At 36.1% G+C, this 27,968-nt stretch overlaps 1 protein-coding gene across 1 annotated transcript; it reads left to right on the forward strand.

The window, feature by feature from the left end:
• Positions 1–195: 195 nt before the first annotated feature.
• LOC110943176 lies at positions 196–27,863 on the forward strand. The gene is made up of 3 exons (XM_035989862.1): positions 196–304; positions 26,254–27,242; positions 27,396–27,863. The coding sequence occupies exons 1-3, from the start codon at positions 196–198 to the stop codon at positions 27,861–27,863; spliced, it is 1,566 nt and encodes a 521-aa protein (XP_035845755.1).
• The last annotated feature ends 105 nt before the right edge of the window (positions 27,864–27,968 follow it).

Consider the following 27,968-nt stretch of genomic DNA (forward strand, 5'->3'; position numbering starts at 1 on the left):
TTAGAAATGGGAAGATTGGACATTAAGAAGGATGATGAAGAATGGGTTGATAAACTTGCTGAAGCGCTACCACAGCAAAAGTGGGGAACTTATTTGATGCTCCTGAAACACATGAGAAAGTCTCAAGATATGAATTTGGCACAATTTGTTCAGAGAATTGAGGAACATGAGCTGGATATCTAGAAGATAGCTATCATGACAAATCCAAATGCTAAACAGGATGTCAGTCTGTATTACCGAGGGAACAAGTTTGAGGCTACTCCCAGCCAAAGTGCAAAGATTAGTACTGCTTTTAGTGCTGATGGTTCGTCTAGTCCGAATGTTAGCACTACCACTCAAAGTGGTGGATATTCTTCATCATTTTCAAGTTTTGCTCCAAATAGCACAACATCAAGTCCTCAACAGCAGAATTCTACAAATCTTCAATGCAATGTGACTTTGAACATTCAGAATGGTCAAAATCTGTCTCCTGAAGTGGCTAAGCAACACATGGCATCTCTTGTCGCCATGTTAGAGTCATATGAAAGCTTGGTTGCAGGAAGAATTGGAAATCCGATGCTTACAAAAGAAGATTATGACCAAATTGAAGCAGAGGAACTTGAGTTGATGGATGTAAAATGGTGCATGGCCAGTGCTGTTAGAAGAGCTGAAAAATTTCAGCAAATCACCGGAAGAGATGAGTTTCGAGGATTGGCTACTGCTCCGTTAGGTTTTGACAAGTCTAAAGTTACCTGTTTTCGTTGCAAAGGTAAAGGACACTTTAAACGAGAGTGTAAAAACCAAGAAACAACCAATGGTCAAGATAAGAACAATTACTATCAGAAATCAATTTTTCATCAAATTGAGCAACAACCATCATCATCTCGTGCTATTGACGATGGAAAGAAGAAAGCCTTGATTATTCATCAAGATGATGAAAAAGTTGCCGAGGGTTTTAGTTGGGACAAATACATACCTGGAACAGCTCTTGTTGCTAAAATTCTGGGTGAAGACGAGGCTAATCAGAAAAGAATCCAGATTTTTCCAGATTTAGGAAGTGATGTCGATGCTGATGATGAGGAAGAATATCTTAACAAATGTAGAAAAAGCATTGATCCTGACAGCTTTAATTTTTTCTATGCAGATAAAGTTGAGATGCTGAATCAAAAGAAGATTGATAGATTGAAGAGAGAGCTGGAAGCAGCAAAGTTACTCGCTGATGAAAAAGCAAAGACAGAAGCTGGAGAAACAAAAGTTGAAGCAGTGACTGAGAATGCAATAGGAAAAATTGTTGAAGTGGAGAAAGTGGTAGAGAAAATAGTTGAAGTTGAAAAAGTTGTCGAAGTAGAGAAAATTGTCGAAATTGAAAAAATTGTTGAAGTCGAGAAACTGGTTGAAGTTGAAAAGACTGTCGAAGTTGAGAAGATAGTTGAAAAGATGGTTGAAGACTGAAGGAAAAGACTGAAGATACTGATACTGGTAAGAAACCAAGTGTCAAGTATAACAGATGTCCGCCACCGATCTTTGAGAGTTATTCTCCAAGAAAACCAAATCAGGAACGAGTAGACAAGGCTCTAAACATCAAGTTAAACTCTGAAATCACTGATGAATTACCAGACAATATTGATGTCACATTCACAGCGTCTGACACTGATCATGAGTCTGAGTTAGTTAAGAAAGTGGTCGATCAGGTGTTGGATATGGATGAAGAGTCAAAGTCGGAGTCTTAGTCAGATAGTTCGAGTTTGTCTGAGAAGAGTCCGAGTTCACCGGTTAAAAGGGTTTACAATAAGGAATTTTTACTATCAAAATCTAATTTGAATGATGAATCAATCAAATTGGCTTATATTTTGAATGATTCAGGCAAATTATATTCTGATAATAAATTTCCAATAAGAAGTGGTAAAACAGAAATGATTAAACAGGTTTTCAAATTAACAGAATTTAACATTTCTGAAATAAAAGATTTAAATCTTGACGGAAAACCTAACAAATACACTTCTTCAAGAGTTCAACAAAGAGTAAACAGGAAAATGGGTTACGGTTGTGGTTATGGTTTTCAAAAGAAACCAAACCATAATGGTAACTTCAAAAAGAAAGGTCTTGGTTTCATTTCATCAGAAAATTATAAAAATTAGAAAACTTATAAACCAAATACAAAATTTGTTGCAGGAGGAAGTTCAGAGGATGAACAGAAGAAACCTTTCTAGAAACAGTCAAACCAGGAGTTTCTTGCTGAAGTGAAGAAGAATGTGAGAAAGTTTGCTAAAAGAGTTGATAGAAGAACTTGCTTCAAATGCCAAGAAGTTGGGCATATTGCTTGGAATTGTCCCAAGTCCAACTACAAAGAACAGGGAGTTTCTTCTAACTTTGATTCGAGAAGAAAATTTGTTGATAAGACAGAACTATCTTTGAAAAATGATAAAATGTTTGAAAATTCTAGTTCTAAAAAAGGTGATAGTTCAAAACGGTTTTACAAAAGAAAAGGTGATATGAACAAGCAAAAATGGGTGGTTAAATCTGAGAGTAATTCTGACAATGAATCTGATTCCATAAAATCAGAGGTGTCTTTGATTGAGAAAAAGATTGTGGATTCCGTTCCAGAGGTAAACGATGAGAATTTTCCTCCATTGTCAAAGGAAAATCATCTGGAGTCGAAAGTTGGTAAGGTTGAGATCTCAAATCAATTCTTCACTGGTAAAGGAGAATTTGATGTTCAGAAGGCTTTTAACGGGAAAGTCAAACATATTTTTGGAAAGATGGTTGATAGAAAGGTAAAGGGTGCAAAAGAGTTTTACAAATCAAAATGTTGGTGGGATAGATGTGTACCAAAATCACCCAAGGCTGGTCAGGCTTGGGTGGACATAATGTTTGAGTAAATACCTGACTTGCCGGAGCTCCCAGGTTGGTAAGAGTGGAGCAGGAATCGGCATCATTCTTTATATCAGTTTTGATTGTGCCTTTTTTACAAGTGGTACAGAGGTTTGTTCTGACATACTGATTAGTCAAGGTCATTAATTTGAACTTGATGTAATCCTCATGCATGTGTTTAAAAACAAAGTAATGTGATGACCCCAATCCTACATGTGATAAAATCAACAAAACTTATTTTCCGGAAAAACCATTTGATTAAAACAAACTTAAGTGTTTTGAAATCTTAATGGGAAAATAGTTTGTTGTGAGGGGGAGTTCTGATTGTTGATGCCAAGTGGATGGCGAATTGAAGGTTGAAAATCAGTTGTCATTTTACTTGTACAGTTTATTTTCAAACTTCTTTAAATGAATTTGCATTTTAGAGGGAATGAAAATATGAAAAATACAAAAACATGATAAAATGAAAAATGAGTTTTGTTGTATAAAAGAGGAAATGATAGTACATCAGTGGACTATCACAACATGCTAAAGAATTATAAAGTCAAAAATGTGATAAACGGTCTCACTGATGATGTGCCAGTAGATTTTTGCACATTTAGTAGATTGTGTCGAGGTATAAACCTAAATATCAAACTTGCTTATTTTGTGGGGAACATTTTCTTGGATATATGGGTAACCCCCGAAATCTTGTTTGAAGGACCCCTCTTTCTGAAATACTAGGTCTTTATACTCAGTGATATCTGGGGTATTATTCCGGGACTTCTGCTGAATGGAAATTCTGACCTAGTCCCCGCATAATACTTTCTGCAAATACTTGAAATATAGCTCCGCCCTCAGCAAAATGATGAAACAATAAAATTGATAATCATTGCTGTTGAAGAAAAGATCCTCTAAAGGGGACCCACCAAAAGTCGAACCCTCATCTCTCTGCTGAACGGAAGTTCTGACCTGAGCTCTCACGGTTTCGCATCTAACCCCTTACAGATATCATCTAGGTATACTCACCTGTAAGACTGAATATTGGGATCTGAATACGGGAGTATATTCAAGATGTGGGACACGCTGATAAGTTTAAGTGCTTAAAACATTAATATCATATCTCGAAATAGTTGTACTTTGTGTGAAAATTTAAGTGGATCAGTATACTGACAATCTAAGTGAATTGTTTAAGAGCTTAAAATGTATAAAGCTTAATGGTGTTGGTGATTTGTCTCATAAACTGATATGATCCTCTTACACAAACTCACAAAAATATTGTATGTAAATATTTCTTTACTGCATTTCATTTCTGTTATGTCAAAAATCCAAAAAGATTTTAGGTATGTTTTAGCATAAATTTTTGAAAATTCAAAAAGTTTTTAGACAACTGATATTGAAAAGATGATTTTCAAAATTCCGAGTGCTGAACATGACGAATAGGTTTGGGAAAGTTTGTTTAAAAATGCTTGAAATGAAAATGATATACATATAAGTGGTCCATTATTGTCTTACATGATAAATCTTTTGGTTCAAATTATGTCTATAAGTAGTTAGCAGGGTTTCTAAATTTGCTATATTTTATTTTTATGAAACTTATGGTTTGGGTAGAGGTTTTGCAGGAGAGCCTGGTTGCGTTAGTTGAATCTGGAAATAGACAGACTACGATCCCAGCACAAGTTGAGGGGGAGTCTGTTAAAGAAAGAGAGTCTGAAGATGCAAGAGCTAGGAAATTGATCCTGAAGATGCCAGGGATTGATAGAGCATCATTCGAGGGAGAGATTAGCTGAAGAAAGAGTTAAAGTAAAGACAAGAACTAGATGGAGATTCTGGAAGCCCGAAGACTGATAGAGACTGAAGACGTTGAAGACTCGTCAACATCCGAGGGGGAGTCTGTTGGTGTATACGTCTGTCGACTTCCTCTTGTATCGAGTCTAGTATTATAATTGTTAGATCAGGGTGCGTTGTTTGAGAAAATAGGAGACTTTAGTGTGTAATTGATCTGATTTCGCTTAAGCTTGTAATTCCGCTTGAAACTAACTCAAGTCACTTTCAAGCGGAATCAGGACATTTGTGATTTTGCTTGAACTGACTCATGTATCTTTCAAGCGGAATCTCGCCCCTATAAATACTCCCCATGCGAAATCATATGTAGATTTCTGTTTTTCCGGTACCGAAGTGATGCCGAAGTGTCGTCTGACTGTGAACTGGTTCTAATCAATATACAAGGCAATTTAAAGTGTAACAAGCTGTTTTTCTACTCCGTTTCTTAGTTTCCGCCTTTGAAACGGATAAGAGCTCTTCTGATTGACTCGTTTGTGTCACGAATCGATCCTACACATGTGTACTACAAAAAAAAAAAATTTTTTGAAAAAAAGTTTTTTTATATAAAAAAAACCTGCGATTTTTATAAAAAAAAATTGGTGTGCGTTTTAGGCTTTTTTTAGTTAGTTTTCGAGTTTTCACAATAAAAGTGGTTTTCATTTGAACCATCCCATATATATATATATATATATATATATATATATATATATATATATATATATATATATATATATATATATATATATATATATTAGCCCTGTCACCTAACCGTGTGAGCTAAATATATATTTTTTTCGCAGAACCTTCACCCGGCCGTGTCAGGTGTCCACTTGGTCGTGTCAGCTTTGAACGTCTATTTTCACCCATTTTACATCCAAACCTATCCAAACTCATTTTAATCGCCTGGAGTTCATTTTTTAACATATCTAAGCTGTAATCCATTAGCCGGATCCATAATTCATATATTTTACACTAATGGTTCAATTTACATATTTAAAAATAATTGACCCGTTTGCTTATTTAAGCAAACGATCTCACAGAAGTTATATCTCTTCGCAAGAGCATTATTTTTACAACTGTAACCCATAACCCGGGGTATTATTCTTGCCTTTTAATGCGACCGCTAGCTGGTTCGCGGTTATGCTAATTGACCCGTTCGACCTGTCAACGGCCGAACTTTGATTTAATCCGAATTCTTTTTTAAGAATTCCAAACCTTTCAATCATGACTCATTAACCGAGTCCGTTTATTTATAGTTCGCGTCCCCACTTATGATTTTCATTTATATGTCATCACAACTTCAAATGTGATGGATCGTGAATTGTAAAAATCATTATATTCTCATTCTACCCCCAAGTTAGACATTTTTCGAAAATGACCCATTATGTAGTTTTAAGCCAAAATGGTTTAAGCTTTCCATTTTATGTTATCGTAAGGATTGACTGGATTATAAAACTCATATTTAAACTACCACTAAGGGTCGTTTTCGCGGTTTATCATTTGAGGGCGTTTTGGTCAACTTTAGTCTTTTTAATCACTAAGGACATTTTGAAAGCTTGTTTTGACTAAGGATACTCTTTTAGCCCGTATTTCATTTTAAATTCATTATGTCCATAAGAACATAATATCTAAATTTCAATTCGCTTGATATACCTCACTTTAGGTAATCCAAAGCCCACCCATGACTCGATTAACTCTCGTCGGACCTTAAGACCTCATTGAAAGTTTGGCCATTACACATACCTGGCTCGGGTCATAGCATTGACCCGTTTAATACCTTCAAATATAAATTGCTAATTAAAAGCGATGAAATTCATAAGCTATTCTTCCCGTGAGCACAAAAACTCGACAAGCGACCATGAGTCATTATTGTCAAATGATGATAACATCACCATTTGACCCATTTGGCCTAAATGACCATTATTGTGAGATGATAAATATTTTCCATCTCACTCATTGATCTCGTTTCGACTTGCACCCTATGATCACATTACTTAAAAGTCGTTTCTTAATTCATTTGAGCCATTATGGCTTACGCCATAGGGTGTTTTTTTTCAAAACTCATTATTTATCCGTCAACTTGTGACCGGATTACTATTTTACCCTTTTTACCATTATAGTTTACACCCTAAGGTAACTTTACAAAACTCATTGTTTATCCGTCATCACATAACCAATTTACCGTTTTACCCTTTTACCATCAAATATGGTTTCTTACCATTTTCACTTGTTCCGGCCCATTTCGATCCGTGTCGGAACGTCTTATTTATAAGACTCTTTCAAATACTAGTTCACCATATTCTTAACCAATACATAAATAATTTTTCTACTAGATGGGTGTAAACTTTACTTACCTTGCATCTGATTATGTTTTTTCCTGCGTACTTGATCCGTCTGACCCACTTTCTCCCAAGCTTCTACCTAGCTTATAAAACGTCAAACTATCATTTATTATTCGCAAGATGGTTAGATTAGTTATCGTTTTTCTTGACTATTCCACCTTACAGACTTTACATCAAAATTACCAATTGATCCTATTATAGGCCAATTGACTTTTAGAAGTCAGACTGTCGTTCGACACTTATGAATGCATTAACAATTCAACAAAACTTGTTTAGGCACTTCATTATACACTTAGTTGGTATTATTTATAGGCCTTCATACTAGGCTATTTTATCAATACTTGCATACAACCATTCAAAGGATTCTTGACCACTGATTTTCGCGAGTTATTAGCATTTAGCTTTCATTTGGGCATTTTACCAAACATAAATATTTTTATTAATATTATTAAACTTGATTATTATCTTAATATAATTTTTATTATTGCATACCGTAATCTAGAGATACAATACAAGTGAAAACTATATAATATGTTTATTAATGTTATAACATTTATATTTTTAGGAGTAAACTGTTAAAATGATCCTTAAGGTTTGGTCATTTTGTCATTTTTGTTCAAACCTCAAACCTTTTGAATCTGGGTCCTTGTGGTTTCAATTTTGTTGCCATTTTCATCCAAAATCAAAAGCTGGTCAGATTTTTCAGTTAATATCCAGTTTTTTTTTTTTTTTTTGTCTTTTTCCTCCCTTTTAATGAAGGGCAAAATGGTCTTTTAACGTTTTATTATATCAAATTAAAAAAAGTCTGACCATTTTTTCCTTCATTAAAAGTGAGGAAAAAGACAAAAAAACTAGATGTTAACTTAAAAATCTGACCAGATTTTGATTTTGGATGAAAATGGAAACAAAATTGAAACAACAGGGATCCAGATTCAAAAGATTTGAGTTTTGGATTAAGAAAAGTGACCAAACCTTAGGGACCATTTTGACAGTTTACTCTATTTTTAGGTTATGGTAAGTATTGGTACCGCTTTTTAGTTTATTTTATTCCTCTTTTTAGGTGGGTTGATGTTATGTTTCAAATTAATTAAAGAGTTAATTGCCCGGATGGTTCCTGTGGTTTTACGTTTTTTCAGTTTAGTCCACACCTTTTGAAAATAGCAGGTATGCTCCCTATGGTTTGTTATTTTGTTACTCGGATAATCCCCTGAGTAGATGTCAGTAAGTTTGGAAATAGCAGGTATGCTCCCTATGGTTTGTCATTTTATTACTCAGATAGCCCCGAGTAAATGTGAGGGGACTATCGGGGTAACAAAATGACAAACCATAGGGAGCATACCTGCTATTTTCAAAAGGTGAGGACTAAACGTGAAAAAACATGAAACCACGGGGACCATCCGAGCAATTAACTCTTAATTAAATAAATTATTCGATAATGTTTTACGGAACACTCTACAATGCACGTGCGTGGTTTAACATTTTTACATTCGATTTTTATACGGTTTAACAGTTCTGTCGCAATGCGCGGGTCTTAAAAACTCGCTAAATAAAAGAATAATAAAAAGTCATATCTATCTCCTATACTAAAACAAAATAACTTTGTCATCTCACTTGATGATGTGGCATTGCTACTTATTTAGAGAATTGTGAATTGAGCGGCATTTTGCTTTTTACTCGTATTCCTTCACACGCCTTTTCCAAAAGTCTTCCTCTCTCTTCAATCAATCCAAGCTGCCAAAATTACTGAGATTCTTTCCTTCTTCACTTGAATTTCAACTAAAAAACCCTAATTGATCTCTGCTCTGCCGTTTTCTACATTGTCGATTTCGTGTATGGCGATTTCATCTTCCTATTTCATTTTCTCAGCCATTCCATTCAGAAACCTTAATTTCAGTTTCATCTCTGACTCTTGATTATGTTCCGACGAAACCCTAACCATAGGCACCATCACAAGGTTGACAAAAAACTTGAACACTACAACTTTCATGGGTTGTGATTTCCAGATTTAGGATGATGGTTCTTTTTTTGGCTTTTGCCAATTGTCTCTCGAATGACGGTTCTATTGGCAAGAGAGTAAATGAAGGTTTTTAGACTTCTATTGAACTTAAGGTAATAGTTGCGGTACTTTTTTTCTAAATTATGCCTTTCTTATAGTTTTACACTTTGATATGTTGCACAGGGAAGCAAGGTTTAGGCCGTTCTTGAATATCACAGGACCGTGCCCTAAGTATAAATATTAGATTGAAACACACGAATAAGTTCGCCTAGACACATTTCCTTAAACAACTACTTTTTTGTAGGATTTATATGATTATCTACTACTTGAAGCATCTTATTATCGACTGAAAGAAGCGGAGCTCCATTGTATGGCAATTAGTAGGCGAGCGCTTCTATCAGCGGATTTCACACTTTTAGGTGTTTTCTTCATTATATATATATATATATATATATATATAGTGAGAGAGAGAGGGGAAGGTTAACGTACAATAGCTCTTAACGTACTACCGATACGATATATAATTACGCACGTTCATTTGAGAATCACGCACGTTATAAAACTCAAAAAACCTAATCACGCACGTTATATACCTATAATCACGCATGCCCTAACTCCCAGTTCAAAAATCGCATCCCCTGTTCTACGATCTGAAACCATTGTTACTGCCCTTTGACTCCAATCGAATCAAAGCTTGGTCATGTTCCTGCATCTAGGCCTGTAAACGAACCGAACGAACATGAACATAGGCATGTTCATGTTAGTTCATTTAACTTTAACCGAACACGAACACGAACATATAATCGAACACATTTTTTGTTCGTGTTCGTTCATTAAGAAATCGGGCATGTTCGTGTTCGTTTATGTTCGTTCGTTTAAAGCCTAAACGAACAATTCACGAACATAAACGAACACAAAAGAACAAAAAAAATTAACTGAACATATTTGAATAAACATAAATCAACGTGATTGAAGAAACAAGTCTAATATATTTCATTTCATCCGAAAACACATCTAAATAAGGGTTCATAGATATACTAATTAGTTATATTTATCTAAGTAGTTAGAAAATTTAATATTTATAAAAATATAACTATTTATATATTTATTAAAATTTAACTAACGTAAATAAACGAACGTTCACGAACATAAATGAACGAACACAAGGTGTATTCATGTTCGTTTATTTAATTAAACGAACAAATTCGTGTTCGTTCGTTTATTAAATGAACGAACATAAACGAACTTCCCGCCGAACAAGTTCATGAACATTCGGTTCGTTTACAGGCCTACCTGCATCCTCTGTTCAGTCTGAATCAAAGCTTCGTCGTGGTCCTGCATCCTCTGTTTTACGATCATTGTTCAAGTCGTCATTTTTATGACAATTTGCAAAATCAAAGATGAATTTAACACAATTCGATGAAATTGACCCAACAATGGCCAATTTGAACTGAAACGAAAAGAAAATTGAAACGAATCGGATGAAATTGATCAATCCCATGCTAATTGAAACGAACAATAATCACGCACGTTGTATCAACAAATTACGCATGTTATTTTTTTGTCACGTACTGATCGTACGTTAAGGGTTATTGTCAGTGGCGGATCCATAAATTTTTTTCAAGGGTTTCGCTTTTTTAAATCTTCCAATATCATATGTCCAAAGATAAAAAATATGGGTCGGTTCAACGGTTCGGGTCGGGTAAGGTATTTGTCTTTCAACGTTAGTCGTTGCAACCGGTAAAACTAGTGACGACTAACGAGCAACAAAATCTCACAAGCTAGTTGCTCGGGATGGTTTTGTAGTGGAGTGGGCAGCCAAGTGGTATTGAGGATAACTCAAATGGTGGTAGTAGTCATCACCTTTCATAAATTATGCAGAATATGCAGCATGTTGGTGGTATGGTTGATGGGGATGCTCAAGTTGATGGACATAATCAAGATGATGAGTTTATTGTAGATGAGTGAAAAAGAAAGAGTCTATTAAAGATGGGATGGTTGTGTGCATTTGTTTTTTAACCAAACCGGTAAATATTAGGAACCAAAATACCAAATGAATCCTTTTTTTATCAATGGGTCAAGATTCGTAATAGAGAAAGATGGTGATCACCCAGAAGAAGTGATTCTGATTCTTTTATCTGTATTAGTTGTTACTATCATTCATTTAAAGTTTAATTGTTGAGAACTTGAAGAAATTGTATAATCTTCTATTATAATATCTAACTGCAACATTCATTAATTTGATTTATGATAATATTAACTGCAACATTCATTAATTTGATAATCATTGTATACATCTTAATAGAAATGATACTGCAAATCATAAAATTGGGAATGTTTTAAAAAGAAAAAGAAAACAAATAAATAATAAATAAATGATGCTAAAAGTGGATGGTAAGCTAAAAAACTCGGGAAAAAAATGTTAAACCCGACTCGAACACGTGACCTCAACTATAAAAGCGTGCATACTTACCAATTGACTAGTCTGTAGATTTGATTTCAAGGTTCCCCTAAAAAATATTAAGGGGTTCCTTTAGAATTTTGTATATACCTCGACACTATAAATTAGGAATCGAACGGGTTCCCGGGAACCCCCTAAATGGATGTAGATCCGCCCCTGGTTATTGTATTTTACACTTTCTCTCTCTCTCTCTCTCTCTCTCTCTATATATATATATATATATATATATATATATATATATAGGGGAAGGTTCAAATGAAAACCACTATTTATTGTGAAAACTCGAAAACTAATTAAAAAAAGCCAAAAAAACATACAAATTTTTATTTTAATTTATATATATATATATATATATATATATGTATATGAGACATAAAACTCTAAGAATCACAAATGTTGTCATCTATGCATATTGATGTTTATATTATTTTTAGCGTCACTGCAAACCATGACCATAAACAAATATGAAAAATAAATATAAAAAACCATAATATTAGTAAATAAAAAAAATTAAACTTACGTTCAATAGAAAAAAAATCACAAAAAGCTAATAATTTAGTGATAGTTAAAAATAAATAGAAGAGTTGAGGTAATTTATATACAATCAATTTGAAATAATTGTATGCATATTTAGTTATAAGTTATGTTTAAGTGGTTGTACCTTAATCAAATATTGGTTGTAAGTTGTGTTTAAGTGATTGTACCTTAATCAACTAATGGTTCCATTACCTTACCAAATTCAATCTCTTTTGTATGCATGTATGATTGTAAATTGTGCTTAAGTGGTTGTACCCTAATCAAATAATGGTTTCATTATCGTACCATATACAGACGGTTTGATCAATTCAAAGTTGTGTTGTTTTATTTGTAAATTATTATTATTTATAATAATCTAATTAATTTAGCCAAAATGTTGTATAATATAATTTGTAACATATTGATGCAATGGTTGTTGTAATGTATGCATTATGGTTTGTATAGTGGTAATGATATATATTATATATAGATTACGATGAACCTGTCAAACGGGAAAAAATAGACGTCGGTTCATCGTAACGTGCGAGTCCTAGATCAACTTAGTTATTTTATTCTATGTTTTACGTTTCGGTTTAATTTCTTCGAATTAACACCGCAACTTCAGTGTCGGTGGTCACTGGCAGTAGTGTGACATTAGTGCTCGCCCCCACCATAACGCGGGGGTGATTTTTTTTGAACGGTGACTTTCTTTTTGAGTGACCTAATGTCAAACCGCCTAATCGGCGGCTCTATCCAAGTCTGCCCAGACTTACGTTGTCTTAACCGGGCCCGCGCTGGGTTGGTCAGACTTGGTTACGGCCAACGCGGGGGTGATTAGTACTAGTTATTGTTTATGTAATATAACTGATATCGATTAGAGATGTTATAATTAATGTTGAAGTGAATTGCAAATTTTGTCTTTTATCTTTATACCCAATTTCAGGCGCTGTCTTTTATTTTTAAAATTGTTGAGTTTTGTACTTAGTGTTTCAAAATCATGCACGGATTGTCCTTTAGCCCTAACCTAGTTTATTTTTTTCAGTTAAATTAGCTCATACAAGGGTAGTTTAGTCTTTTTACATATTTATTTAAAAATATTTTACCAAATAAGACAAAAAAATTTAAAAATAATATAATATATATTTATATAATATGTATATGTGTATATGTATACGTATTTATTTCTCCATCTCTCTACCCCTTTCTCTCTCTCTCTACCTCTCTTTGCCACCGTAAACAACCGTTCCAATCAACCACTAACAACAACCACCCTCCACGACTCTTAACTGTCCCAATCAACCACCACCCTCCACAACTCTCAACAACCATGAGCTCCACCACTAGCTAAACACTCCCCCGCCTGCCACCACAACCATAAAACAAGCACCACCAAAAAACATCCACCACTAACCCCCCTTGCGACCACCACCCACAACCGGACCTCCCCACCATTAGCCCAGTGATTCAACCCCTAACCTACAACCCTTCGATTAAACCTCCCCCCACATCCTTCACCGTAGCCCTCCACCAAATCTCCTTGAATATGTACCACCACCATAACCGTCTAGAATATGTACAACGAACCTGTTTAATGACTTTAATCATTCACCTTCAACAAAATCAAACAAGCTGCAGAATCCCCAATAATCTTTCTCAATGTAGATGCACCCTAAATATCCACCCTCAACACAGTATCATACCCTTTTGCCATATAATCCCTAAATTTTGAGTTTCAAATCCAGCCATCTAATTTCAATAAAAATAAATTTCAAATCCAGCAATCTAATTTCAAATCCAGTCACCTAATCGAAGTGGTTGGCGGCGGCGTTTGGTGTCGTTCAGGATTTTGTTCTGTTTAGTAGTGGGTGGAGAACAGTGTTGGTGGTTGGCGTCGTTAAGTTATTCAGGATATGACTGTAAAGAACATGGTGGTGGTGCATGAGCGGTGAAGAACAGTGTTGGTAGTTGGTGGCTGTTGGTGGTGGTGATGGACAGGGTTAGAGAGAAGGGGATTTGGGTAGATAGAGAGATACCAGGTAGTGGTGGTGGCGACAACCAGGAAGTGGTGATGGTGGCGACAACTGGGAAGTGGTGGTGGTCTATAGTGAGATAGATGTAGGTTACAGAATGGGAAGGAGATAGAGAGTAAGTTAAAGAGAGAGAGAAGACAAATTTGTCTTTTATATATATGTCTTTTCTCATTATTTACAAAATAGTCTTTGGATTTTAAAAATTTACACAATAATCCCTATAATTGTAAAAAGAAAAATATGCCCCCATGTGCATGTCATGTGATTAGATTTAACAGAAAAAATAAACTAGGTGAGGGGCAAAGGACAAACCGTGCACGATTTAGAAACATTAAGGGGCTGTTTGGTAGCCTCTGAATGGTCATTAAGAGGCTACCTCTTAATGGAATCATTAAGAATTTTACCAATGAGAAGGTAGAAAAATGTGACATGTGATGATTTACCATTCAGATGTTACCTCTTAACCATTCAGACTTGAGGTTACCTCTTATTCATTCAGAGGTTTTAAACCATTAAGAGGTAGCATCTGAATGGTCATTAAAAGGCTACCAAACAGTCCCTAAGTACATAACTTATTAATTTTAAAGATAAAGGACACCACCTGAAATTAGGTAGAATGTGGTATAATAAAGTGTGGTATAATTAATGCTAGGTAGAGTAGGATGTGGTAGAGTATGGTGTAAATAGCAACACCCAATAAATATTTTTGGAAATTTCGAATAGCACATGATTAGGAGTGGATAATTATAAGCAAAGCCTTTCTATCAAGTATGTTATTACCATGTAAAATGACTTTAAAAAGAAGCATATAATGCATGCATTACGCCACAACGTGTAATGAACCGAATTGTATCAACTACCGCAATGCGCGAAGTAATTTTATTAGTTATAATAACGCATCATCATCATCTTGTACATATAATCATAATTTCTCACATGCTTTCGAGAAAAAATGAGTTGCATTAATGAACAAGTTTTTATTGACAACAAACCATGTTTTAAATGTGAAAAGTAGGGCATATCGGAATAACTTGTTTTCAATTAAAGAACTTCAAAAAGTCTTTGTGAACAAGAAAAGTTGTTTACACTGGAATGTTGAGACATTGTTCTTACAAATCAAAAGAGAAATCATCCGATAGCAAATCTTCTTCTTCATCTTTATAATTACACTAAACAACAGTACCTTTTTCTCTCATTTGTAATTAAATAATGTTTTTTATACTTTTATCATTATCTTTTCTCTCTTCTCCATTCACAATCACTTTAAAAAAATATTAAAAAGTTATAAAGGTGAATAGTATCTCCTCCAAATTTAGAACTGATGAACGGTAACTTTTTCTCATTTTTCTCCCTCCTTTACTTACAACCATTTACAACCACTCTAATAAATATAGAAGTTACACTCACAATAAGATGGAGGATCCATTGTGAATACTCTATTATACCAACAAAATTTAAAAGGAAGTGAAAAAAAAAACATTTCAAAAGTTAAACTTTCACAAAGACAAAAGAATAAACTAAGAAAGAAACGGAAGAAAGCAAGAGAATATAATAAAAATATTGTATCTTCTACGTTCACTTTCTCTGAAATCATCTCACTCCTTATTCCTAAATAAACAAATACGAACTAAGACGTTTTTCATATTCGTTAGGTTCATTTACAACCCTATATATGTGGTGTGGTGGGTTTAATCATATATAAAAAAAGTTAATTACTTTTTTTTATTTTGAAACGGTTAAGAGACCGTTGGGGTAACCCCTACCAACTTTCCCCTCCCTCACGCCCATTAGAGCACCAACACCCCCCTCCCAATCAATTTCACCTAGAGTAACGCTCGTTGGTACGGTGTGCCACGCTCTCTCACGACTACATGGCCAGGGAGGTTAGACGGTAACACTTAGTCATACATCCCTTAATCATTTTTCAACTATGGAAATGTCCATTGTTCTCATTCCTAACCTTTCTATAGAATAAACAATTAAAATAAATGGAAAGTAATAAAATATTATTTCATTTATGAAAAACTTAAATAGTAATTAACAATAATATACCTAAGTAAAAAAAAAACAGTGGTTGAGGTTGGGGTATCTAGAATCTTGCAATATTATCCATGAGATACACTCGTCTGTTGTTGAGCGTTCCCTGGAAACATTGTTGGTGTAGTACCAAGCCTTGTAGTCGCTATGCAATTCTGTGTCAAAGACAGAGAATGGCTAAGAAAAAGGATGGGTTATTTAAGTGCTTAGTGCACTTAAATGAATGGCGAACATTATGACTAGCGCACTTAATATCCTAGCGTCTTTATGGTAATTAGCAAAGTTAGTCATGTCCTTTATATATGTGTGTTTGTATCCAAGCTGTCTACAGAGAGAAATAGAATGTGTTCTGTTGGGGTATTGCAATTTGTGTTAATTTTAATGAAGCGAGTTTCTACTTCTTCTATATTCTATGTTTATTCTTCCATCTCAATCAAGAGTAATGTTTGATATTTATTACTGACCTTTAGGGGGTCTAAGGAACTTTCGGTTGGTATCAGATCATGGTGCTTGATTCACAAAGGACTAACCGCCTTCTGAATCACTATTACTTTTGATTTCATATTTGTTTCCGCCAAACATAACTAAGACATAAAATTAGATGTTATCTTGTGAAATTGAAGCTCGTTTGTTGATTCTCGATTAAAAAAATGAGTTGTTCTATGGTGTTTGATTGAGTGATGAAGTTCAGATTCGAGTTTAGATCTGTAAACCATCACGTTAGCAAACTTAATTTTTTGTAACCGTCGGATTAGTGAACTTAGTGCCATTAACCATAATTTTAGCGAAGTTAGTGATCTTACTTTCCATATTAGCGAAGTTAAGAATCATTCGTTAGTCGATTAGTTGAAGATTGAACCTTTACTTTTTGTCCGTTATAGTAGAGATGATTAGCATTCTTGGTTCTCTTCCTAAGTTGGTTGCTATGAGGAATCTCGAAAAACTTAGGAGGTGCTTACCTTGACGGAGATATCAGAAATGTAAGGACATCGGGTAATGGATTGTGTTATAAAGATAAACTAATGAGTTACGGAGATACGAGATAAAGTTATCACCAATGCTCTTGATTTTCTTGACTGTATATCTCTTAAATGTCAACATATACACGTGTGATTTAGTTTACGAAGATTTTTTAATGCCGAGAACCTCGATCAGAGAGTAAAAAAGGCATGAGGTTCACAATGGTGTAAAAGTAAAATAGGATATACCGGGCTAGGATTCGAGTTACAGGAACAAGGGCCAAACCAACCACCCAAGAATGGAATCGTCGAGCGAAAACACTTGACAACCTCCTGGAAGCAGCTTTTCTTGCCACCAGACCTTTCTCCATCAATTAGGAATCTAATGTCGTCACAAAACACATTCCTTAAATTGTAGCCATTTTTTGAGTGTTTATTTTTCGGTGTCTAATCCGCATATATATCACCATTGCTCTTGATTTTCTTGACTGTATATCTCTTAAATGTCAACATGTACACGTGTGATTTAGTTTACGAAGATTTTTCAATGCCAAGAACCTCGATCAGAGAGTAAAAAAGGCGTAAGGTTCACAATGGTGTAAAACTAAAATGGGATATACCGGGCTAGGATTCGATTTACTGGAACAAGGGCCAAACCAACCACCCAAGAATGGAATCGTCGAGCGAAAACACTTGACAACCTCCTGGAAGCAGCTTTTCTTGCCACCAGACCTTTCTCCATCAATTAGGAATCTGATGTCGTCACTAAACACATTCCTTAAATTGTAGCCATTTTTTTAGTGTTTATTTTTTGGTGTCTAATCCGCATATATATCACCATTGCTCTTGATTTTCTTGACGGTATATATCTCCTAAATATCAACATATACACGTGTGATTTAGTTTACGAAGATTTTTCAATTCTGAGAACCTCGATCAGAGAGTAAAAAAGGTGTCAGGTTCCCAATGATGTAAAATTAAAATGGGATATACTAGGCTTGGATTCGAGTTACAGGAACAAGGGCCAAACAAACCACCCAAGAATGGAATCGTCGAGCGAAACCACCTGACAACCTCCTGGAAGCAGCTTTTCTTGCCACCAGACCTTTCTCCATCAATTAGGAATCTGATGCCGTCACAAAACACATTCCTAAAATTGTAGCCATTTTTTGAGTGCTTATTTTTCGGCGTCTAATCCGCATATATATCACCATTGCTCTTCATTTTCTTGACTGTATATCTCTTAAATGTCAACATATACACGTGTGATTAAGTTTACAAAGATTTTTCAATGCCGAGAATCTCGATCAGAGAGTAAAAAAGCGGTAAGGTTCACAATGGTGTAAAACTAAAAATGGGATATATTGGCTAGGATTCGAGTTACAGGAACAAGGACGAAACCAACCACCCAAGAATGGAATCGTCGAGCGAAAACACTTGACAACCTCCTGGAAGCAGCTTTTCTTGCCACCAGACCTTTCTCCATCAATTAGGAATCTGATGCCGTCACAAAACACATTCCTTAAATTGTAGCCATTTTTTGAGTGTCTATTTTTTGGTGTCTAATCTGCGTATATATCACCATTGCTCTTGATTTTCTTGACTGTATATCTCTAAAATGTCAACATATACATGTGTGATTTAGTTTACGAAGATTTTTCAATGCCGAGAACCTCGATCAGAGAGTAAAAAAGGCGTGAGGTTCGCAATGGTGTAAAACTAAAATGGGATATACCGGGCTAAGATTCGAGTTACAGGAACAAGGGCCAAACCAACCACCCAAAAATGGAATCGTCAAGCGAAAACACTTGACAACCTCCTGGAAGAAGCTTTTCTTGCCACCAGACCTTTCTCCATCAATTAGGAATTTGATGCCGTCACAAAACACATTCCTTAAATTGTAGCCATTTTTTGAGTGTTTATTTTTTGGTGTCTAATCCGCATATATATCACCATTGCTCTTGATTTTATTGACTGTATATCTCTTATATGTCAACATATACACGTGTGATTTAGTTGATGAAGATTTTTCAATGCCGAGAACCTCGATCAGTGACTAAAAAAGGCATGAGGTTCACAATGGTGTAAAACTAAAATGGGATACACCGGGCTAGGGTTCGAGATACAGGAACAAGGGCCAAACCAACCACCTAAGAATGGAATCGTCGAGCGAAAACACTTGACAACCTTCTGGAAGCAGCTTTTCTTGCCACCAGACCTGTCTCCATCAATTAGAAATCTGATGTCGTCACTAAACACATTCCTTAAATTGTAGCCATTTTTTTAGTGTGTTTATTTTTTGGTGTCTAATCCGCATATACATCACCATTGCTCTTGATTTTCTTGACTGTATATCTCTTAAATGTCAATATATACACGTGTGATTTAGTTTACGAAGATTTTTCAATGCCAAGAACCTCAATCAGAGAGTAAAAAAGGCGTGAGGTTCACAATGGTGTAAAACTAAAATAGGATATACCGGGCTAGGATTCGAGTTACAGGAACAAGGGGCAAACCAACCACCTAAGAATGGAATCGTCGAGCGAAAACACTTGAGACCTCCTGGAAGCAGCTTTTCTTGCCACCAGACCTGTCTCCATCAATTAGAAATCTGATGTCGTCACTAAACGCATTCCTTAAATTGTAGCTATTTTTTGAGTGTGTTTATTTTTTTGGTGTCTAATCTGCATATACATCACCATTGCTCTTGATTTTCTTGACTGTATATCTCTTAAATGTCAATATATACACGTGTGATTTAGTTTACAAAGATTTTTCAATGCCAAGAACCTCTATCAGAGAGTAAAAAAGGCGTGAGGCTCACAATGGTGTAAAACTAAAATTGGATATAACGGGCTAGGATTCGAGTTACAGGAACAAGGGCCAAACCAACCACCCAAGAATGGAATCGTCGAGCGAAAACAGCTGACAACCTCCTGGACGCAGCTTTTCTTGCCACTAGACTTTTCTCCATCAATTAGGAATTTGATGTCGTCACAAAACACAATCCTTAAATTGTAGCCATTTTTTGAGTGTTTATTTTCCGGCATCTAATCCGCATATATATCACAATTGCTCTTGATTTTCTAGACTGTATATCTCTTAAATGTCAACATGTACACGTGTGATTTAGTTTACGAAGATTTTTCAATGCCAAGAACCTCGATCAGAGAGTAAAAAAGGCGAAAGGTTCACAATGATGTAAAACTAAAATTGGATATACCGGGCTAGGATTCGAGTTACTGGAACAATGGCAAAACCAACCACCCAAGAATGGAATTGTCGAGTGAAAACACTTGACAATCTCCTGGAAGCAGCTTTTCTTGCCACCAGACCTTTCTCCATCAATTAGGAATCTGGTGTCATCACTAAACACATTTCTTAAATTGTAGCCATTTTAGTGCTTATTTTTTGGTGTCTAATCCGCATATATATCACCATTGCTCTTGATTTTCTTGTTGGAATATCTCTTAAATGTCAACATATACACGTGTGATTTAGTTTACGAAGATTTTTCAATTCCGAGAACCTCGATCAGAGAGTAAAAAAGGAATGAGGTTCACAATGGTGTAAAACTAAAATGGGATATACTTGGCTAGGATTCGAGTTATAGGAATAAAGGCCAAACCAACCACCCAAGAATGGAATCGTCGAGCGAAAACACCTGAGAACCTCCTGGAAGCAGCTTTTTTTGCCACCAGACCTTTCTCCATCTATTAGGAATCTGATGCCGTCACAAAACACATTCCTTAAATTGTAGCCATTTTTTGAGTGTTTATTTTTTGGTGTCTAATCCGCATATATATCACCATTGCTTTTCATTTTCTTGACTGTATATCTCTTAAATGTCAACATATACATGGGTAATTAAGTTTACAAAGATTTTTCAATGCCGAGAACCTCGATCAGAGAGTGAAAAAAGGGGTAAGGTTCAAAATGGTGTAAAACTAAATTGGGATATACCGGTCTAGGATTCGAGTTACAGGAACAACGGCCAAACCAACCACCCAAAAATGGAATCGTCGAGCGAAAACACTTGACAACCTCCTGGAAGCAGCTTTTCTTGCCACCAGACCTTTCTCCATCAATTAGGAATCTAATGTCGTCACAAAACACATTCCTTAAATTGTAGCCATTTTTTGAGTGTTTATTTTTCGGCGTCTAATCCGCATATATATCACCATTGCTCTTGATTTTCTTGACTGTATATCTCTTAAATGTCAACATGTACACGTGTGATTTAGTTTGCGAAGATTTTTAAATGCCAAGAACCTCGATTAGAGAGTAAAAAACACATAAGGTTCACAATGGTGTAAAACTAAAATGGGATATACCGGGCTAGGATTCGAGTTACTGGAACAAGGGCCAAACCAACCACCCAAGAATGGAATCGTTGAGTGAAAACACTTAACAACCTCCTGGAAGCAGCTTTTCTTGCCACCAGACCTTTCTCCATCAGTTTGGAATCTGATGTCGTCACTAAACACATTCCTTAAATTGTAGCCATTTTTTTAGTGTTTATTTTTTGGTGTCTAATCCGCATATATATCACAATTGCTCTTGATTTTCTTGACTCTATATCTCTTAAATGTCGACATATACAAGTGTGATTTAGTTTATGAAGATTTTTCAATGCCGGGAACCTCGATCAGAGAGTAAAAAAGGCGTGAGGTTTACAATGATGTAAAACTAAAATGAGATATCCTGAGCTTGGATTCGAGTTACAGGAACAAGGGCCAAACCAACCACCCAAGAATGGAATCGTCGAGCGAAAACACCTGACAACCTCCTGGAAGCAGCTTTTCTTGCCACCAGACCTTTCTCCATCAATTAGGAATCTGATGCCGTCACAAAACAAATTCCTTAAATTGTAGCCATTTTTTGAGTGTTTATTTTTCGGCGTCTAATCTGCATATATATCACCATTGCTCTTCATTTTCCTGACTGTATATCTCTTAAATGTCAACATATACAAGTGTGATTTAGTTTACGAAGAATTTTCAATGCCGAGAAAATCGATCAGAGAGTAAAAAAAAGGCGTAAGGTTCACAATGGTGTAGAACTAAAATGGGATATACCGGGCTAGGATTCGAGTTGCAGGAACAAGGGCCAAACCAACCACCCAAGAATGGAATCGTTGAGTGAAAACACTTGACAACCTCCTGGAAGCAGCTTTTCTTGCCACCAGACCTTTCTCCATCAATTAGGAATCTGATGCCGTCACTAAACACATTCCTTAAATTGTAGCCATTTTTTGAGTGTTTATTTTTTGGTGTCTAATCTGCATATATATCACCATTTCTCTTGATTTTCTTGACTGTATATCTCTTAAATGTCAACATGTACACGTGTGATTTAGTTTACGAAGATTTTTCAATGCCAAGAACCTCGATCAGAGAGTAAAAAAGGCGTAAAGTTCACAATGATGTAAAACTAAAATGGAATATAAAGGGCTAGGATTCGAGTTACTGGAACAATGGCAATCGTCGAGCGAAAACACTTGACAATCTCCTGGAAGCAGCTTTTCTTGCCACCAGACCTTTCTCCATCAATTAGGAATCTGATGTCGTCATTAAACACATTCCTTAAATTGTATCCATTTTTTAGTGTTTATTTTTTGGCGTCTAATCCGCATATATATCACCATTGCTCTTGATTTTCTTGATGGAATATCTCTTAAATGTCATCATATACACGTGTGATTTAGTTTACGAAGATTTTTCAATTCCGAGAACCTCGATCAGAGAGTAAAAAGGGATGAGGTTCGCAAGGGTGTAAAACTAAAATGGGATATACCGGGCTAGGATTCGAGTTACAGGAACAAGGGCCAAACCAACCACCCAAGAATGGAATCGTCGAGCGAAAACACTTGACAACCTCCTGGAACCAGCTTTTCTTGCCACCAGACCTTTCTCCATCAATTAGGAATCCGAATGTCGTCACAAAACACATTCCTTAAATTGTAGCCATTTTTTGAGTGTTTATTTTTTGGTGTCTAATCCGCATATATATCACCATTTCTCTTCATTTTCTTGACTGTATATCTCTTAAATGTCAACATATACACGTGCGATTAAGTTTACAAAGATTTTTCAATGCTGAGAACCTCGATCAGAGAGTAAAAAAAGGGGTAAGGTTCATAATGGTGTAAAACTAAAATGGGATATACCGGGCTATGAATCGAGTTACAGGAACAAGGGCCAAACCAACCACCCAAGAATGGAATCGTCGAGCGAAAACACTTGACAACCTCCAGGAAGCAGCTTTTCTTGCCACCAGACCTTTCTCCATCAATTAGGAATCTGATGCCGTCACAAAACACATTCCCTAAATTGTAGCCATTTTTTGAGTGTCTATTTTTTGGTGTCTAATCTGCGTATATATCACCGTTGCTCTTGATTTTCTTGGCTGTATATCTCTTAAATGTCAACATATACATGTGTGATTTAGTTTATGAAGATTTTTCAATGCCGAGAACCTCGATCAGAGAGTAAAAAAGGCGTGAGGTTCGCAATGGTGTAAAACTAAAATGGGATATACCGGGCTAGGATTCGAGTTACAGAAACAAGGGCCAAACCAACCACCCAAAAATGGAATCGTCAAGCAAAAACACTTGACAACCTCCTGGAAGCGGCTTTTATTGCCATCAAACCTTTCTCCATCAATTAGGAATCTGATGCCGTCACAAAACACATTCCTTAAATTGTAGCCATTTTTTGAGTGTTTATTTTTTGGTGTATAATCCGCATATATATCACCATTGCTCTTGATTTTCTTGACTGTATATCTCTTAAATGTCAACATATACACGTGTGATTCAGTTGATGAAGATTTTTCAATGTCGAGAACCTCGATCAGAGAGTAAAAAAGGCGTGAGGTTCCCAATGGTGTAAAACTAAAATGGGATATACCGGGCTAGGATTCGAGATACAGGAACAAGGGCCAAACCAACCTCCTAAGAATGGAATCGTCGAGCGAAAACACTTGACAACCACCTGGAAGCAGCTTTTCTTGCCACCAGACCTGTCTCCACCAATTAGGAATCTGATGTCGTCACTAAACACATTCCTTAAATTGTAGCCATTTTTTGAGTGTGTTTATTTTTTGGTGTCTAATCCGCATATACATCACCATTGCTCTTGATTTTCTTGACTGTATATCTCTTAAATGTCAACATATACATGTGTGATTTAGTTTACGAAGATTTTTCAATGCCAAGAACCTCGATCAGAGAGTAAAAAAGGCGTGAGGTTCACGATGGTGTAAAACTAAAATGGGATATACCAGGCTAGGATTCACGTTACAGGAACAAGGGCCAAACCAACCACCCAAAAATGGAATCGTCAAGCGAAAACACTTGACAACCTCCTAGAAGCATCTTTTCTTACCACCAGACATTTCTCCATCAATTAGGAATTTGATGTCGTCACTAAACACATTCCTTAAATTGTAGCCATTTTTTGAGTGTTTATTTTTTGGTGTCTAATCCGCATATATATCACCATTGCTCTTGATTTTCTTGACTGTATATCTCTTAAATGTCAAAATATACACGTGTGATTTAGTTGATGAAGATTTTTTCAATTCCGGGAACCTCGATCAGAGAGTAAAAAACGCGTGAGGTTCACAATGGTGTAAAACTAAATGGGATATACCGGGCTAGGATGTGCTGTTGGGGTATTGTAATTTGTGTTAATTTTAATGAAGCGAGTTTCCACTTCTTCTATATTCTATGTTTATTCTTCCATCTCAATCAAAAGTGATGTTTGATATTTATTACTGACCTTTAGGGGGTCTAAGGAACTTTCGGTTGGTATCAGATCATGGTGTTTGATTCACAAAGGACTAACCGCCTTCTGAATCACTATTACTTTTGATTTCATATTTGTTTCCGCCAAACATAACTAAGACATAAAATTAGATGTTATCTTGTGAAATTGAAGCTCGTTTGTTGATTCTCGATTAATAAATTGAGTTTTTCTATGGTGTTTGATTGGGTGATGAAGTTCAGATTCGAGTTTAGATCTGTAAACAATCACGTTAGCAAACTTAATTTTTTGTAACCGCCGGATTAGTGAACTTAGTGCCATTAACCATAATTTTAGCGAAGTTAGTGATCTTACTTTCCATATTAGCGAAGTTAAGAATCATTCGTTAGTCGATTAGTTGAAGATTGAACCTTTATTTTTTATCGGTTATAGTAGAGATGATTAGCATTCTTGGTTCTCTTCCTAAGTTGGTTGCTATGAGGAATCTTGAAAAACTTAGGAGGTGCTTACCTTGACGGGGATATCGGAAATGTAAGGACATCGGGTAATGGATTATGTTATAAATATAAACTAATGAGTTACGGAGATACGAGATAAAGTTATCACCATTGCTCTTGATTTTCTTGACTGTATATCTCTTAAATGTCAACATATACACGTGTGATTTAGTTTACGAAGATTTTTCAATGCCGAGAACCTCGATCAGAGAGTAAAAAAGGCATGAGGTTCACAATGGTGTAAAAGTAAAATGGGATATACCGGGCTAGGATTCGAGTTACAGGAACAAGGGCCAAACCAACCACCCAAGAATGGAATCGTCGAGCGAAAACACTTGACAACCTCCTGGAAGCAGCTTTTCTTGCCACCAGACCTTTCTCCATAAATCAGGAATCTAATGCCGTCACAAAACACATTCCTTAAATTGTAGCCATTTTTTGAGTGTTTATTTTTCGGCGTCTAATCTGTTGGAACTTTTGAGATCGTTGATACTTGTGCTGGATTAGTTTTAGTTATGGTCTGTAGCTATTTTGATTGTACAAGGGCTTATTTTGTAATTCTTTAGAATTAGGCTTCCTGGCCTAGTGTAGATCAGATTCTAGCAAATTTATAAATTTGCTGGCTAGTCAGGAACACTATATATAGTCCTTTCATTGTAACCATTGGCAAGCTTTTGGCTCTTGAATGAATATTGGTGTTGTTTACATTCTATCATTGTTCTTGTGCTCAAATCTGATATCCAAGGTTCTCTACTGATTTATTTCATTGTTTGGATTCAGTGCAACACTTGTTGTATTCATTAATCCATTAGCTTCACCTTCATCTTTTATCATTCTTGACTTTTCATAGCTCAAACACCTAATCAATAGGTGTTTTGGGTTAAAACAACCAACCACTGTGATCCGGATTGAGTTTGGGATCTACAATTTGGTATCAGAGCCTTAGTGCTCTTGGTTGTTGTGTTCTTGTTAAGATTTTTCATAGTTTTGAAGGTTTTTCAAAAGTTTCAAGGTTTCCAATTGCTCAAGCGGAACTTGAGACTGGAACAACTACTCGGCCACCAAAGTTGAAAGGGGCTGAAGACTTTAGCACTTGGAAGACTCGCATTCAATCGTTCTTCAAGTACACGGACAACAATCTGTGGCTCTCTGTCACCGCTGGACCCCACATTCCAACGGTTATTCGAGGAGATGCGGTAGTTGACACCAATGATGCAACTACCTTTACTGATGAAGACAAGTCTCTAATCCAACATGATCATCATGCTCATGCTGCCTTAACCATGGCACTATCAACTAATGACTGCAACATGTTTGAAGAACACCGAACTGCAAATGCACTCTGCAATGCATTGATTGAGTACTATGAGGGAAATGAAGAGTTGATCGAAAGCAAGAGAGATATGGTGCAGAAACAATATGACATGTTTTGTGGAGTTCGTGGAGAAAGTCTTTCCGATCACATCAGTCGCTTTCTGAATATGATGACCAAAATGAAAAAGGCTGGAAATCCTGTCACAAACCGTGCTGCAATAAAGAAGCTGCTAGATTCACTACCCAAGGAATGGAGCCTACAATGCATGATGATCAAGAAGGATTTCCTCAACAATCCAAATCCTGTCACTCTGTCCGACTTGATTAACACCCTAAGAGCCTTTGAAATGGATGTCAACAAAAGAGAGATGAACACTGCTGGTTACCCACCAAAGTCAACTCAAACCTCTGCCGGATTGAAAAACGTAGCATTTCTTGCTTCAGGTGGCATCACTCCACAAGCTTCTGATTTAATCTATGCAAACGCTTCCGCAAGCGCATCGAAAGCTCCACAACCCAGTGAAAAGACCATCTCAGTTGGTGATACACAAGCGTTGAAGGTGTCTACTGAAAACGTGGCACTGTTCAACATGTTTCTAAGCAGCTATGAAGCTTTGATGTCTGGAGAACTGAAGAAGGAAATGCTCACTGCCGAAGACATGTATCAGGTTGATCCAGATGACATGGAAGAAATGGATCTAAAATGGCAGATGGCCATGATCACTTTGAGGTTAAAGAAATTTCAAGACAAAACAGGAAAGCGTTTGGGTCTTGGAAAAGCTGGTTTTGACAAATCTAAACTTAGGTGCTATAACTGCAAGAATCGGGGCCATTTCAAGCGTGATTGTCCTCTGTTGAAGGAAGGAAACAGTGAAACCACTCCTGCTGTAAAGCAAATCACAGTTGAAGAAAACAAGAGCAACGCATCTCCCAACACGCCAAAAGCTTTAGTCGTCGAAGACTATGATTGGAGTGAAGAAATTGCTGAAACTAAGGAGCAAGTTAACAAAGCTCTTATGGCAAAAATCTCAAGCGAGTCCTCACTCAAACAGTTTGAAAAACAAACAGTTGGAATCCTAAAAGGAGACAACGTAGCGGACAAAGGTTTGAAAAGCATTCTCACTTCAGTGGAGCCTGAGAATGAAAAGAAGTGTGGAGAAGCAGAGGAGCATGTTTCGAAAGAGGCATCTGATCAAAAGAAGGGTAAGGAAAAGGTCCCAGCAGCCGCCATGAAAGTAGATTCATCAAAAGAGAAGGCTGACAAGGACTTGAATAAACTCCAGAAATAGCTTCGTATGCTCATGGAGTACATCTGGCATGTGGACAGCGGATGTTCAAGACACATGACTGGATTGAAGGAACTTCTGAAAAACTTTCGCTTCATCGATGGTGAT

The sequence above is a fragment of the Helianthus annuus genome, chromosome 5 (assembly GCF_002127325.2).
Source record: "Helianthus annuus cultivar XRQ/B chromosome 5, HanXRQr2.0-SUNRISE, whole genome shotgun sequence".
Lineage (NCBI taxonomy): Eukaryota > Viridiplantae > Streptophyta > Magnoliopsida > Asterales > Asteraceae > Helianthus > Helianthus annuus.

Coding starts and splice junctions, on each gene's coding strand:
- LOC110943176 (XM_035989862.1), top strand. CDS start 196: ATGACAAATCCAAATGCTAAACAGGATGTCAGTCTGTATTACCGAGGG. Junction 305..26,253: donor TACTGCTTTTAGTGCTGATG/GTTCGTCTAGTC, acceptor ATAGTTTTGAAG/GTTTTTCAAAAGTTTCAAGG. Junction 27,243..27,395: donor CTGCCGAAGACATGTATCAG/GTTGATCCAGAT, acceptor TATAACTGCAAG/AATCGGGGCCATTTCAAGCG.